Raw genomic sequence first — 16,019 nt, 5'->3', positions numbered from 1 at the left:
GGTTTTAGACGAGAGCCTTAGTTTTGGAAGTCCTAATCTTTTCCGATGAGCGTTCTTTATGCTTCTATTAATATTTTGGTTTTCTTTGCTGTTGCATGTAGACCTCAGTAAAGCCTTCCTCTGTGGTAGGGATAAATTTTTCCTCAGCACTTCCTGAGCCAAGCTCAACAATATTTTCCTACTGCAGTATCAAACCTTAGTGCTTTCTAAATTCTTGTCTAAAATTTGAAGAAGTCTTTTGCTTTTCCTTTTTTATTTACAAGTTCCCTGTTGAGGAAGTTTTCTTCTTGTGACCTGATGTTTGTGTAATGCTCATTTTCCAACTTGAGTAAGAAGCAGAAATTGTAAATTGAGCTGCCTGAGTCTTCGCTGCCTGAGGGAGGAGAGCCTGCTTTGTTGATCAAGATAGTAAGCAGGATCATTAACCTCTCTGGGAGAGATTAGAGAAGGACAGTCTGGCACATATTCTGGAGACAGTTATACCTTACTCATCTGACCCAGATGCATTGCTTGGGAACCATTCACAGGAAACAGACGGGGGCAAACAGTGATTTCTTTGCCTGACTCTCTTCCTGTCAAATATGACCTCTTCTGTTGGTTGTGACTAGCTGTATGGCTCTAAGGGAATTCGTAATTCAACTTCTTTTTCAGCTAGTAAAATAGAAATAAACTTCATTTAATCTAACTGAACAGAATGTAGTTGGCTAAAATGTACTGTTCTTAAATGCACATATAGTGCAAGAATGTTATATTCTAACTGTTGCGAAAGATGTTCCTTTTCTGCTTCGTGAAGATGGATGTGAATTATATAGCATTTTATGTCTACATTTAGGATATCCTTTTAAGATAACTTAAAGATTGAAAGTAAATGTTTCAGTTATTTTCTAAAAGTTTAGGTTTCTCAGATACATTGAAATTTAAATACAAATTTAAATACATATATATGCCTGGTAAAGACTCAGAAAATCTTGCTAATGCCTTAGGCGGTTGTGAACATGCTCTTGGATATGTTTCTCTCTAAAATAATCCAGTGGTAATTTGTTCTTAAAGGATGCATATTTGTTTGCAATAAACTGATAGAGCTATCTTTTCATATCATTTCAAGAATGCCAAGGAATTTAGAAGCAGTACATCATTAAAAGTACCATTTAGTGGCAGATGAGCTATTAGTTAATGTTGCTTTGATACAGTTGATTGAGAAATTACTTTTTTTGTAGTATTGCTTTTTATTTGGTTGAAATAAAATCTTACTTTGATTAAAACCAAAATTTTTAAATAAAATCAAAAATTTTAAACTAAAACGTTTCTGTATCCACAAAAAGTATGCTTTCTATGACAAAGGGTTTGGGGGAGAGAGTAACCAATAAACTTAGATTTTGGGCTAAGGCTTCAAAATCAAATTTGAGACCAATGGTTTTTCATCTTTGTAAAATTCTTCCAGGAAAGAAAAAACTAATACTCAATGAGATATTCAGTTGTGCTGTGTGTTGACTGAAATTAATAATATATAATTTTAAATAATAAATAAATTTAAATAAATAATACTATTTTCATCAGATTTGGAAGTGCGTACATGTTCTTGCTCTCAAGTAACAGAATAGCCTCTTGTTAACAGTGGCCCTGAGTCTTGTAAAAGTAGATGATTTGGTGAAACAAAAGGAGTCTTCTGAACATACAAGCTATTTAAGATCAACAAAGAATAAATAGTGATTTTTTTTTTGTACATCCAGTAAAAATTTGTCAAAGAACAAAGGAGTAAACATAATGACATGACTCCTGTTTACTTTTGAACTTCACTAATGCAGACAATACAAGGAAGGGTGTATACAAGGAGGGTGAAGTCATTTGGGGGAAGAGGAAAGTTCTGACTTGAACTTCCTTGATGGAAAACGCCTTTTTGGAAAAAAAAAAAAAAAAAAAGTTGCAATCTTCCTCTAATGGTAAGACAGCTAGAAAAAAAAAGCTGTGGGTTACTGAAAGTGCTTGGTGCCTGTTACAAAATGTGTTTTGGTAGATTTTATTTGGCCTGAACTGCAGTTTTTTGGTGTGTTATGCCGATAAAAATTAATCCTGAAAATAGAGCTGCAAATCATGTTACAACTGGCAACAAAATGTAACTCTGGGGTCCAAAAGCTAGCTTCCAAATCGGAAAACTTCCTAATCATGTAGTAACATTTTATTTCTATTTCTAGTTCCATCAACCCACGTTCTCGGCTTCAAAAAACTCATAAGCGTTTAAAATTGTAATCCAGAGTTTCTGCAACGTTCCCAAATTACGCGTAGTTACACATAGTAACTCTTCTGTCTAAAATCCTCTTTGTTTTTGCTCCATCTTCGCCTGATACATGTTTGATCATGTTTCAATAAAGCTCAGTCATTTAATCTGCTAAGTGAAATCTCAGTGAAAGTGGTGTTCCATTCATCATGGTAAGAGTTAAATCCCTTTGCTAATGCCTGATAGGTATGATTAACTTTGTAACTTGTTGAGTAATATGGACCATTCAGGGATTTGGTTAAGCCCAGGTCCCACAGGCCACCTTTTATTTATAGCAAGACTATTACTTTATGTTATACTGATTTCATTTTCCAAACCAATGCCTGATGGGGCTGAAGTCACTGTTAGATCAAATATCTTCAAATTGCATAGCAGACTGTACTGGGAACTTTTCAGTGGGTAGTTACCTTCTCTTCAATGTTCAAAGACTGTTCTTCCTTTGGCCTAGTATTTGGGGTTTTGTACTCCTAGTTGTGCCAAACTTTACATATGGAAGAGATGATTTTCAGGAGGACTAGGTAGGATACTTGAATAAAAGTAGATAATAATGCTTTGCTCTAGGTCTGATTCAAGTAATCATTCAGATTTGTGTTAGTATCCTCCAACATGGCAAAGCATGTTAATCTACTGTTTTTTAAATATTGATGTTTTGTGTTGGATAGTGACATTCTTTGATTTGGAGCTCCATAGTTGTAAAAGATGAAATTGTTGCCATCTGTTCCCAGAGGAATGGTATAGGTTTTAATTAATGATGTTTGCAGAGTCCTTTGTGAGGTGCAAATTCTGAAAATGCAAGCTAGAATTCAACAGATGTAAGCATCCTGAAGCCACTGGTTTTGTTGAAGCGCATTGTGCTTTTAATTGTGTTTTTCTGATGTTACATTGGAAGATGGAAGTTATACAAACCCAGGCTAGGATCAGGATAGAAATAGGGGACTGCCTTAAAAATGAACTTTTTTGTCATGTTGTAACTCAATATTTCTAACAGTTTTACCATGGAAAGGATATGGTTTTTAAAAATATATTTTTTTGTATTTATTATTGTTTTTAATGCCGAAGGTCATAGAACATAGGTATTCCAGTGGGTAGATTGCAAGGAATGTGAATGTTGCACATTGAAAAAATCTGCATGTATGAGTCAAATGTGTGCTATTTGCAGTACTGATTTTTGGTAAAGAAAGAGTCTATTTGGAATTGTGTGTAAGATTCTTAAAAATGCTTTTTTTAATGTCTAGAAATCTTTTCTTTATTAAAAAAGTCATGAGTTGCCCGAAGTTTTTTATTTCTTGTTATATTTCGTGATATATTTCTTGATATATTCTGGTGTGCCTCTAAAATCATAAGCACCACATGGAGGAAACAGTCTTTAGACTGTTTATATATTAATTTCTGAATCATATACTGAATGAGCAAATTCCGTCTTCCAGTCCATGCCTTCATGCCTTTCCCCCCCTCTTCTTTTCTTTCTTTTTTTTTTTTTTTTGGATAGTTTAGTTGCTATTGAAATAACTCTTGGCTCTAAGCCATTGCTTCCTTAGCAGGCTTCCTCTTGGCTCTCTTAAAGAAGTTTTGTAAGCATTCCTCTTTTTTAAAAGAAAAAGAGTATTTGGTAATATTAATTCCTTGCTTTTATTGGACATTCTTGTAGCAAAAGCAGTGTGACATTCTGGGCCTAATAAAATGAAAATTTCCATCTCATAAGAGTTGTCAGAACAGTTTGAACTGAAGTTTTTCTTGTTGGGTCAGTTTTCTTTAAAAGAGGCGCAGATGTGTGTAAATTTTTTATTTTTTAATGCAGTGGGTCAGAGGAAAGCTAACTCCTAGATGCCAACCCTTAAAAAAAAATCCACTGAAATGAATTTATAAAATAGTCTGTAGATTTCTTTTTTCCTGTAGATTTTTCTTCCAAATTCTGTCTGAATTAAGTAGATGTTCTTCGTAGGAGCAACTGAAGGAAGTCATTCTTTATCTACTAAGGTGTTTTGAAATGTCAGCAAATATATGTATAATGGTGGTCCAGTTGGTGATGGATTTAATTTTAAATTTAATATTACTATTTGGACAGCTTCCTATGATTTTTTTCTCCAAAGGTTCTTGATGAGTGTCGTGAATGAGGAAAAGCTGCACTCGTGCATCAAAAACTGCTTCAGGCAGAAGGAACAGAGAAGGAAGAAATGATTAGTTTTCAAAAAGACTGTCAGTGGAAGGGACTGTTAGGATCTACACTGTTCATCATATGCAGACATGCTCATAAAAGGGTATAAATAGTGAAGATAACCAAATTATTCACATAGTTCTAAAGTTGACTGCAAAAGATAGCAGAAGTCATTCAGTGCCATGACAAATCGATGAAACAGCCAAACATATGAAGCTACGCCTAGTTATTACTGGGGTTTTTATTATTGCTAAAGGGAAGAAATCTTTGTGTCTAGTTCTCTTGAGAAGGTTAGCTTGAGGACAATCAAAAAGCTAACAATGTTAGACATTAAAAATGAAGGAACTGAGAACAAGGTGGAAACATGATATTGGTTATCAAATACGGGCTTCAAGTCATCTTATCTCAAAAAAAGTTAGATGGAGTTTTAACACTAGCTTGACAAAGCTGTTGAGAAGTGCAGCATTAGTAAAAGGAGACTATAGGTGTAAACGAAACAATTGTAAACATGGTCAGAAACTGTTGGGGACAAAGGGAAATGAATTATTAATAGATACTGCAGTAAAAAGTTAATTATGTGCCATTAATGCGCATAAGTAATGCTTTGGTCATCTTTTCAGAACATATGTTACTCATGAATGTGCTGACAGTCATTAGTAAGAAAAGCTATTGTTCATGAAGTAGGTTATCATTTCTTAATAATTTATAAATCTCCTTGGAAAATATAACGTGTTTGGTAATGGATATTACTTGTCCCTTATCTGGGTAGATTTGAAGTCAGTTTTGTTTTTAAATTTACTGAAATGTAAATTCTAGATAGTGCAGGGTTGGAAAGCTTACACATGCATGCTTCAGAACAGTAGGTCTTGGTATCTGATGAACTTTCTTCACATAAACATGATAACCCTTGTTTAATCTCAGGTACTAGGTATGAATCATGTAGCAGAATAGATGTGTATGTAACACAAATGCAGAATTACACTATGAGCCGGAGTATTCCTTGTTTTCATTGGGTAATAAGTATTTAAAATATTTTAGTATATTAATTACCAGATGCCTTATTTTTAAGGCTATTTATGTTAATGTTCATTTTCTGTTTTGAAACTATCAAAAGAAAATGATATTTTAAAAGTCAGCTATTTAGTACAAAATCCTTGTTTAGGAGGAATGGAGATCTGTATTGCATCTTTAAGTCAGTGGGATTTCATATTGAGAGGAATTTGCCTTTTTGCTTTTTTTTTTTTTTTTCTCTGAAAGTATGTGTAAGAGGTGAGATGAAGAGGAAAGCAGCATGAACATGCTGAATTGTGAGTTATTAATAATACCTCTGATACTGAATCTGATGCCTGGGAGGGTGTCCTCTGTTGTACTGCATTCATGTAAATTTCTTTGAGGCAATGGATATTGGGGGCTGCTGGTGGGAATGGAAGCAGCAATTATCTATTAGTAATAGAAACCTGGAAGGATAAAAACAGGATGCAAACAGGACACACACAGGATAAAAGACAAAAACCAAACATATACTAATAATGTGCACAAAGAAAATAAAAGACAAGCATACTAATAGTGGGCAGCTATTGGGTAGTTGGAGCCAGGGGGGCTCGTAGCGTCAAGGAGCCAAAGGAATGGCTGTGGTTTAATTCCGCCCCCCTCCCCCCCGTTAAACGGATGGGTTTCTGGTGTGTTTAGTGATAGCAGCTGCTCTCTCAGCTGAGCAGTGGAGCGTTCACCTAAGCAGCAAGCGGAGATGGGGCTGCTGCTTCCTCTCTAGGCGAGAAATTCCTTGCAGGCAGCTACAGAAATGGCATGAAGGCGGCTTCGTCCCGCCTTCACTCCCCGCTTTGCAGCGCGGTGGAGGGGCCCCAGCGTCTGTGCGTGTGTGTGTGCGCGCGTGCTTGTATGTCTGTATGTGTGTGTGTGCGCGCGCCTGTATGTCTGTGTGTATGTATGTGCTTGTGCGTGTTTGTGTGCGCGCTTGTATGTCTGTGTGTATGTGTGTGCTTGTGTGTGTGTGTGTGTGCGCGCGCGCGTTGTGTGTGAGGAGCAGGTGGGCCTCGCTGCAGCTCCGCCCCGCGCGCTCCCCGTCCGTCATACGGCGCTGGCAGCAGCCTCCGCGTCAGGGCGGGCTCTCCATTGGTGGACGGGGCTGTCGCTCCGGGGCCGTTCGAGCCCCACTCTCCTTCGAGCTGCTGCCCAGGTCTGACTCTGGAGCGGTGGCCGGTGACAGTGGGAAGCGGCGTTGGAGGAAACAAAGTTTGCAGCACTTGGGCACTTGGCTGCTCGCGGCTTTGATGCCTATGGCAAGAATCGGTGCCTAAGCCCAGCCATCAGTGGGGAGGCTGACACGCCTTGCTGGTTTGCTGTTGGTGCTGCTATTGCAAAGTTTCAGCTATTTTAATGTACTAAAATCAAGGATTCTAAGTATCAGTCCTCCCTGCCCCCATCTCTCCTTCTAGGTAGGCGAGAAATATTTTTATTCTGTGGATTAGAGAACTTTTTGCATGGAAATTTACTGACTTCTGAGTGATCTCCGCTTTGGGGAAAGGGGGGAAAAGATTTATTTTCATTGCACTTTATTTTTGTTTTCTGGATCACAGGATTTTTGGAGCTATATGGAGGGATCTCAGGATGGTGTGCACCAGGAAAACCAAAACTTTAGTGTCCACTTGCGTGATTTTGAGTGGAATGACTAACATCATCTGCCTGCTGTACGTGGGTTGGGTCACCAACTACATTGCCAGTGTCTATGTGAAAGTACAGGAGCCGATCTCAGAAAAAAAGTTAGAGGAAGACAAAGGGGACACTTTAAGGATTATAGAAAGGCTGGACCATTTGGAAAATGTCATCAAGCAGCACATCCAAGGTACCACGTTACCCCTTGCTCGCTTTCCCTTCTCACCCACCCCATTCCTTTCCGTGCGCAGAGCTCCCGCCGCGCGTGGGGAGGGGGCTGTGGGGAGGTGCGAGACATTGCTGCTGCTGTGGGGAAAGCGCCGCTCCGCAGCCCGGAAGAGCAGCGCAGAGGTCCCTGGCGCCGGGCGGGGACCTGCCACGAGCGCCTCTCCTGCCAGGTCGGCCCTGCGCGGGGGGGGCGAGCCGAGGGGCTCGGGCCAGGCAGAGCGGCGGTGCCTGCGGGCCGCGCGATCCGCATGCCGTGGCAGTGGAGGGCCCCAGCATCTGGCCCTTTAATAAACCTGACCTCGGTTCTGTGCGTGTCTGTGTCGCGTTAAAGCAGGAGTTCCATGGGGAGGGCTCCGAAGCGCAGAGGAGCCTCTTGAGGTCTTGCTGTTGCCGTCACCGGTATTATCTTTCTTTTCCGAAAGGGGTTGCTGCGAGAGGAATTTTTATTCCCCTCCCCCTGCAAGTCTGGCTCTGCTAATCCGTGCAGAGTCTGTGTGTGTCCGGGTGTGCTCAAGGTTTTTTCCCAGTGCCTCTATAGTGCCGAGAGCCCCTTGGGATTATAACTGGGACATTCTCATTTGTGTAATGCCTTTTAAATATGATCTGGTACTGAGGGGACCTCCAGGAGAAAGGCAGAAGTATGAATAGAAGGGAAAGGAGGGGAAAAAGATTATTATTTCCCATGTGTTTGGGATTTTAAATCATTCTGTTTTTCTGGGTGTTATTTAACTAGTTGTCTTTTTATTTTTCATCTTCCACACGGCATCAATCAGTTCCTCCCTCAGTCTGTGAAGGAGGCTGGGGCAGGGGCATATGAGATCCCTCACAAAATTTAAAGGGACTGTCTTTTACTGCTTCTGCATAAGCTCTTCTGAAGGTTCAACACCAAGTCTAGCCTCTTTGGTATGTATCTTAAGTCTGCTGAGATTGAGCAAACCATCTAGTAGCATCAGTACACAAAAGCTTACCTGCTTCCAGGCAGTTTTGGCCAAGTGCTACGGGAATACAAAGAATGCTGGAATGGGCAGACTGACTGATCACTTATGTACTGAGTTTCCCTTGCTAACTGCTCACAAGTATGACTGCAGGACTGTTAAAGGCCAGCTATTCCATTGTGACTTGTACTAGTATTTTTAAAAATATGACATATCACTGCTCAGTACGGATATGCTGCCTTTTTCTTTCTTTCTTTCTTTCTTTTTTTTTTTTTTTTGGATGCTCTTGTCATCTTGAGTAGGCTAGTAAAGTGTTCCTCCTTTCTGGAATAGGAGTGATAGGGGAGCCTGCAGGTTTTAAACTCAAGGACTGCATAAAAGAAGTTGTCTTGATTCCTGAAATGGATTTTAAAAAGGGAATATATTTTTGTCTGTATGCCAGTGGAGTGCACTGTGGAAGCATGTATGAATGCAAGGATTTTTTTCAAAGGGCTCTGTAAGAGGTAGATGCATGAATTTCATTGACTTTCCATATAGTTTTGAAACATAGCTCCTAACTCCTTTGGTTTTGTCAGCATGATGCCCTACTCTTTTTTTTTTTTTTTTCCAGAAAAATAAATGTTCATATAAGCGTATTACCTCAGTCATTGTTTCTCCTCAGTATAGTATAGAAGGGTTATTAGGATGGGATATAGCAAGCACTGGAACAGAAGTTTATTTTGTGACTATGGCTATGTTTGAATGAAACCAGAAAAAAATTAAAAATAGAATTTAGCTGAAAGTTGAGGAATATCTTATAAAAATAACTAGCTCAACAGTTTTAGTTAGTGCTGAAATATACTTAGGGGAAAAGGGTATGGTTTACAAAGTGCTTATAACTTATTGAAACAACTTGCTGTTAAAAAAGCCACTCTAAACCTAAAAGGAAAATAATGAAACAAACATAGATGAATGTTTCAAAATGGTTTGGTTTTGGTTTGGTTTGGTTTGGTTTCTGTTGTGCTTGTGTTGACCATATCATAGTTACTGCGGTCTGTGGCAAATTTTTATGGCAGATGATACAAAATAACTTAGTATTGTAATCAGGTTTTACTTTGTACTTCAAGATGCTATGGCTTCAGGGCTATGCTGCAAACTCTTAGAAGTTATTGGAAGGAATACCTTAAACTTGAATGGGTTTTGTATCATCACCAAGCTACTCAACTTGAAGATAGCTTCAAGTTACAAGTTTGGGATTCACTGTCATAAACTGTATAAACCAGTTGCTTTAGTGGTTCTGGACTAGTTATGAGAGTTATCTCTTGTTTGTCATTAAACATTTGTTTGAACCACTTCTTTATGTTGGAGAGAGTTGTCAGTAGCTCAGATGTTCTGCAATGTTGAACAGGCATGAAATGAGCAACAGGAATATAATCACATTCTTTAGGATATGCAGCAAGTGCTGGGAAGCTCCAACTGCAGTATTTTACACATGGGACTATGCTAATGTTTTATTTTAATTTGTTTTCTAATTGAATTATTTAATTTGATGCTATCTGGGAATTCTTTTAGAATATAAGTTGCAATCTGATAATATTTTATCAAGTGTACTGGAAAAGAGAGGATATAAAAGATGTCTTCTTATAAAATGCCTTTTAAACCATGTATTTTTAAAAATTATGATATTTTCCTGGCAAGAAAGGTATTAGACTGGAAGTAGTTTTCCAGATGAGAGAATGAGAGTATGCATGCTTCGTATGTTTGGAAAGCACAGTATGGAAAGGGTACTAGTCTTACCTTGACAAAGAATGCAAAACTTTGGATACACAAATATGTGCCTGTCATATTTTAAATATTTTTATTCCTGCTGTTTCAGTATAATTACTGTTCTGCAGATGTTGAAAGGTGGTCATCTCTGTGCATTCCTTTTCTGGGCTTTGGAAATTGAATAAAAGTAGCTGCTTTCAACCCTATCTGTTCTGCATGTATGGTCACCCCCTTCCACTTTCCATGGTAATTTAGGTACTGTAGCCTATTAGTGTATTGCATAAGAGTTTCTACAAAACCAGTGATAAAAAGATTCCTCTCCCACCCCCCATATCATCAGTAGAAGGCATTGAGACAAGAAGGCCTCAGACAGATTAAAGCATCATTCATCTTAATAATGCATCGTGCATTCACAATGACACTGAAAAACTGCCCGAAGTTGAATGTGCGGTAGGAAGATCACGTGAGCAGACAGGCTACTCTTCATTAAACATTTATCTTGTAACAATGAGAACAACATTTAAGTTGCTTCTTTATTATTTGCTGTCTTATAAATTGTTTTATTATTATCGTTGATATTTTCTGCGGCATACCTTTAGACTGTCAGAGATTTTAAGCTGAACCCTTTACTTAAAAAGCTCTGCTGCAGTTAAGCACTTAGAAACTCTCATGTGTTCTGTCCTGTTTGCTTTATTATGCAGTGTCATTTTAGTGTTCAGCCTGCTTAGTTTTAATCAGATGATATTTGCCTTATTTTAAAAGATTATGGACTATAAAATTATGAAATGAATGTGCTTCCCTCCATCCACTAGGGACCTAAGCACATTTAAGGTATGTACAAGTGTTTAAAGTATATTTATTTTGAAGTGTGAAAATACAGTACCAGTCTGGACCATTTGAATCCTTTAGTACAGTAGATACCTGAAATACCTGTGTTCTGCTAGGCATCTTGTCTCTGTTCTTCGAGTGCTGCTGCATCAGTTGTCATAAATAGAAGGTCAGGTGTGGATTTATTTGGGGATTTTGTTAGGAGCTGTATGTTTTGTCTCTTAATCTAATTCTTCCTATTATTTTCTTGATGGATTTATTTCAGCTAATGTTAGCTATCTCATAGTTAGACATCAAGTCATCATCCATGGTCAGTTAGGGGGAAGAAAGATCTCCAGTGTATGATTAACTGTGCAGCTTCGACTGTGCAGGGTAGCATTGGTTGCCTTCTGAAATTGCATACCTTGAGTCTGGGAAGTAAATTAATCAAGATTCTTCAGCCATTTAAAGATTCTAGTAAGGAAATCTCATGCTTGATACTTACATTTTGTTTGTTGCTCTCAAACATGTAGTGTGCAATATGAAATCCTCTGCTTGGTGGTGGCTGACTGTTTGTAGCTTGGTTAGCTAGGATTATGTTCAGATCATAAAGTCAGGCTCGCTAGCTTTTACATGATTGCTCCACCATGTCTAATTCTTGTGGTAGTTTCAATTTGAAATAATTAATTGAGAAATCTGCCCAGTATATTTCCCTCAAGCACAAAAGCAATTAGGCATATTTATTACTTGCTGCAGTCTGTGTATTCTTCTGAGAAATAGAATAGCACTAGACTATAGCCCTGGGACCCCTAGCTCTTGTTCCACTGCAAATGACTTCATAGTCTCTTAAGGCTGTGACTTCTCAAGTTGGTCCAGTTTAGTGCATGTCAGTGCAGATTAAATTGATTTCAACTTTTATGTTCTCATGTTTAGGAATGGGTGTACTAAAGAAAACTTAATGAAGTTGGTCCTGTTGACTACAGCTTGAAAGTTCTTATCAATAAAGGTATTTTTTTCATGCTTTTAAAATCTTTAGTACCCTAACAAATATATTCTTGGTGATTCTTCCAGTAAGAAGTCTTTCAGTTTTCTACTACTGAGAAGATACAGTGGCCAAAACAGAGGAGTTCTAGTCTGTCTTCATTAAAGAACTTTCTTATTACTGGAGATGGATTGACTTATTTCATAAGTTTTTCTTTCTTAGAATTAATTATTTTTCCTCTAATTATTTTAACTAGATCAGTCTGTTCATAAGATCTATGCTATGGAAATACAATACTACTAGGGGAAAAAAAAAGGTCTCAACAGTCTAAACTTTTGATGTTTGTCATCCAGTTTGAAAAAAACTTCAAAGTGACAATTATTTTTGAAAAAACCTATCAAGAGAAAAAAAAAAACCCTAACCTATTTATGTTAGCAATGACATTAGTGCTTCATAATGAAAGTGGAAATTGAAAGAAAAGCTTTCTCGGGATACTAGGATTTTCTTTTCTTCTACATGACCATACAAGTAGATTTGTTTGCTACTTATCGGTAGCTAAATGTCTTATTTAAACCATAGAATCTTGGAGTGGAGGTTTTTGAAGGAAAAGCATATGAATGTTCTCATTAGAATTTAGACTGTGTTCCTAAATGGATTACACTGAGATACAATTCCAAGGTATCTTAAACCAATCCAAGACAGAGAGGTCCTGGCACTACTCTTCCATCTGTGCCCAGCTCTACCTCTCCACCTTCATCTTGTGCACTAGCAGTCAACGTACTTTGAATTGGTTTAGGGGTCTGGTCTGACTGAAAGCGAACCTTTTCTTTTGAAATTGTGCCTTTTGAGCAGGAAACAAGAAGTTGTATTTGGCTGCAAAATGAAACTGAATGAGAGGCTTGTAGTTATGAAGGAAATTGACCCACATTCTATTTCCTTTAATCTAGGCAATTTCTGTAGTTTACATGAAGTCGTCAGAAGGTTAAAAAATGAACCTGGAGTCTGGAAATGATGACTTCTTGCCTTCTACAAGTTCTGTAGTTGCTAAGCTGGAGATTTTTGTCCTTCTCTATGAAAAAAGGTAATCTTGGATTGATACTTGTTTTCTCTGCATAAGGGCACAGCTGCAGTAGAAGGGGTGGATTGTGTATTATGAGAGTAATCTTTGATTTATGTGTTGCACAGAGGTGGAGATGGTTTTTTCTGCTTAAGGTTTCGGACTCAGCACAGTGCTTCTTTATGCTGAGTAGGTGTCACTTTTAAAAATGTTGCCTAGCTTGACGCAAGGAGCCTGTAGCTATGCAGAGATCCAAACTTAGGCTTCTTGGTTTTCTACAAGATTGTTATTTCCATTTTAATAATAGTGAATGATGTTTATCTGTATGACCAAAATATATATTTAAAGAAACAAAGGAAGAACTACAGATTGTTCTTGGGTCTTATGTAATGTGTGAGATCAGCTTATCTCCATTGTCACCTTTTCCTGTGGCAATACCTGTCTTAACAGTCTAATGCAATAACTGTTCTTCCACTTAGGGATAGTGTGACCTTGGGATTGATTGTGATCTGCTGATTTATGGTAGGTTATCAGAATCTATTAAAAGATGGATAGAGTTGTATACAAGGTTTGTTTCCCGCATTTCTGAAAGGTGGTCACAAAGAAAGCACCATGGTGGTCACAAAGAAAACCTAACTACCTATCCAAGGATGCTTGCTGCTTGGGAAATCCATAGCTACCATTGAAACAGAACTCCGTCATTGACTATTAATACGTGGAGTGCGTTAGGGGCAGGATGGGACTCAGATCATGTTTAGTTGTGTTTCACAGCTGTCTTTGTTGTATTTACAAGGCTATGTTAATTTAGTTATGCTTGTTCTGGAGACTAGAGTTTGAACATTGTACAAAATGATCTAGTGCATTAGGATTACTCTTAAGTCCAGAGCAGAAGTGTGATTACTGCTAATAGGTGAGGTTTTTGCAGATTCCCAACTAGCAAACCCACTTATTTAATGGAATTAAATTTCAGAGTGATGCAAAAGTGAAAGCTGACTTCATATCTTGTCACGCCTCTTCTAGGATAAATTATTTTTCATTTGTCTGATACTTTTTTTTTTCCTTTTAAAGGTAGATTTCTTCCTCATTCATTTGCATTATAAATTCCCTTCTAGTCTTTAAGCTGTAGGGATTGAGGTCTGTGGTACTTATTTAATACTAGACTGTGGAGCAATCTCTCTGTGCTGCCCCTGGCCTTCCAGTACTACGACTATGGCCAGAAACACTTCCAGGCTTCTTTATTTTAGAAACTTGAGAAATAGCCTAGCATCAGGGTATGTGGTAGGACTGCACCATTTCAGCAGATATGCTGCATAAACACTGGAATTGCTAGGTGCCTGAGATTTAGTGTCTTCATGTTACGCTTATCATTAAATCTATTTTGACCACAATTATACAATTCTTCTATGCATATGTGTTTTCTGCATAACATCTTCGCTTCTGTTTTCCTAATAAATTTTCTCTGCTCAACTGGTGTTTGGTAACCAAGGTGCTATTTTTATCATGATATCTTCAGCTTCCTAAGGCACAGAGTATTCTAAGAACCAAAGCCTGTAATTATCGTAGCTCTTCAGCATCTCCACTGCCTGGCTTTAAAATGAACAAATGAGAATATTACACTTTTTTGCTATATCTTTCATTAGTATCGAGATGGGATATCCGAGTTGTTAGCCTGGATTGCTCTGCCTTTAAAAATCCAAAATGTATCTTCGCAAATCCATACTGAATTATTATTATTTTCTCTACTGAAATTATGTGAAAATCTGTATTTATTGTTTCAATTTCAGTAATATTGTGTTAGTTACCTGAAATCTGAGCTATCTTGTGATTAGAACTGTGTAAATGAACAGTGGCACGCATAACTTGAAGTGATCTTACTTTCCTTGGATAAGATCAGCATAAGCTTGGCCAAGGAAATGGATATGTGGTTAAATTTATACAGATCCTTGGTGGCAGCACATTTGACTGTCTGCAAGAGTTGCTGAGATGGATCAGACAGAGCATGTTCTGTTGTCTTACTCAGAGAAAGTATGTGAATCCTGTAGCAGGCAAATTCCTTATAAGTGTGAAATAGCCAAGTCTGTTTTCTCATGTTAGTTTTTTTTTCCGGAGTGATAATAATTTGAAACCAACGTGAGTGCTGAAAGTATAAGATTAAATATTTTCACTGAAACTATTGTTTTAATTAGTATATGTATAGTACTGCATAATTACCTAATTCCAGTACTACCTTTTGAAAATTCTTGGTCTCAGTGATGTTCCATGTAAATGATAGCACTGAGGGGGTGGAAGTTCTATTATAGTTTTGGTATAGCCATTTCTACGCCTAAACCAAATCCTTATTTTAAATATGAATGTTTGGATCTTCCTTTTGTAAGAGCTGTCAGAGATGATCTCCGTAGGGATTTCTATAAGCAGCTTTCTGAAGGCCAAAGATGTAGTTTTCTTCTATTATTTCCTTTATAGAAAAGTGGCTATTGTAGCCTTTACTGTAGGGAAATAATGCACATTTTAAGCTGGAAAAGGAGCGTTCTTACTTGCCGTAGGTAACTTGAAACTAGTTAGAGATCTGTTTCATGAATCATCCAGCTAGTGCACTTTCATTGCAGATCATAGTCATTTGAAGCTGTTCTTTCTGTATCAAGTCATGACTTGCCAGAGGTCTGCAAAGAAGATTTGACATACTTCATATAAAATAAAAACTGCCATACAAACTTCTGCAGCACAGCAGACTGTACTGTCTGTTACAGAATTATCCTTACAATGAAGTTCTTGTTGAGAGAAAAAAGTTGGGGTTAATCTGGGACCAAAATAAATAAGACTTGCAGCAAAGCTCTTAAAATCACTTTGTCCTACCTGTTTGTAATTTTACTAGTGTGTATTGCATGATCACATAGTAAGAAGTCAACAGTTCTCCCTTCTACTTGTGTTTTCAGCTGCTAATGTGAAGAGTGAGAGAGTTTGAGGCCTAGTACCATGGTATTTTTTCCTAGAAAAGAAAATTTTATGTTTTTTTTCTTAGAAAATATGTTCAGCTTATGTAGAGGAATATGGCGGTTGAGGAGGATCAGGGAAGAGAGAGTATAGGAGAAGCTGAAGGCTGCGTAAACATACATTAATATTTTATTCTTTTTAGTTATTATGAAACTGCTGTTGGTGAGTGG

The 16,019-nt window shown here is 37.8% G+C and overlaps 1 protein-coding gene across 1 annotated transcript in view; it reads left to right on the top strand.

Annotated features, from left to right (window-relative positions):
* GALNT18 (polypeptide N-acetylgalactosaminyltransferase 18) overlaps nt 1-16,019 on the top strand; it is a 191,670-nt gene that overhangs the window by 9,732 nt on the left and 165,919 nt on the right. The window contains 1 exon segment of the mRNA XM_088525819.1: nt 7,028-7,293. Within this exon segment, the coding sequence (XP_088381945.1) occupies nt 7,028-7,293 (266 nt within the window).

The sequence above is a fragment of the Tinamus guttatus genome, unplaced genomic scaffold, assembly GCF_059628265.1.
Source record: "Tinamus guttatus ecotype Peru unplaced genomic scaffold, ASM5962826v1 Tinamus_guttatus_pri_ptg000240l, whole genome shotgun sequence".
Lineage (NCBI taxonomy): Eukaryota > Metazoa > Chordata > Aves > Tinamiformes > Tinamidae > Tinamus > Tinamus guttatus.
The sequence above is the reverse complement of the archived record's forward strand: the minus strand, read 5'-3'. Positions and strand labels throughout refer to the sequence as shown.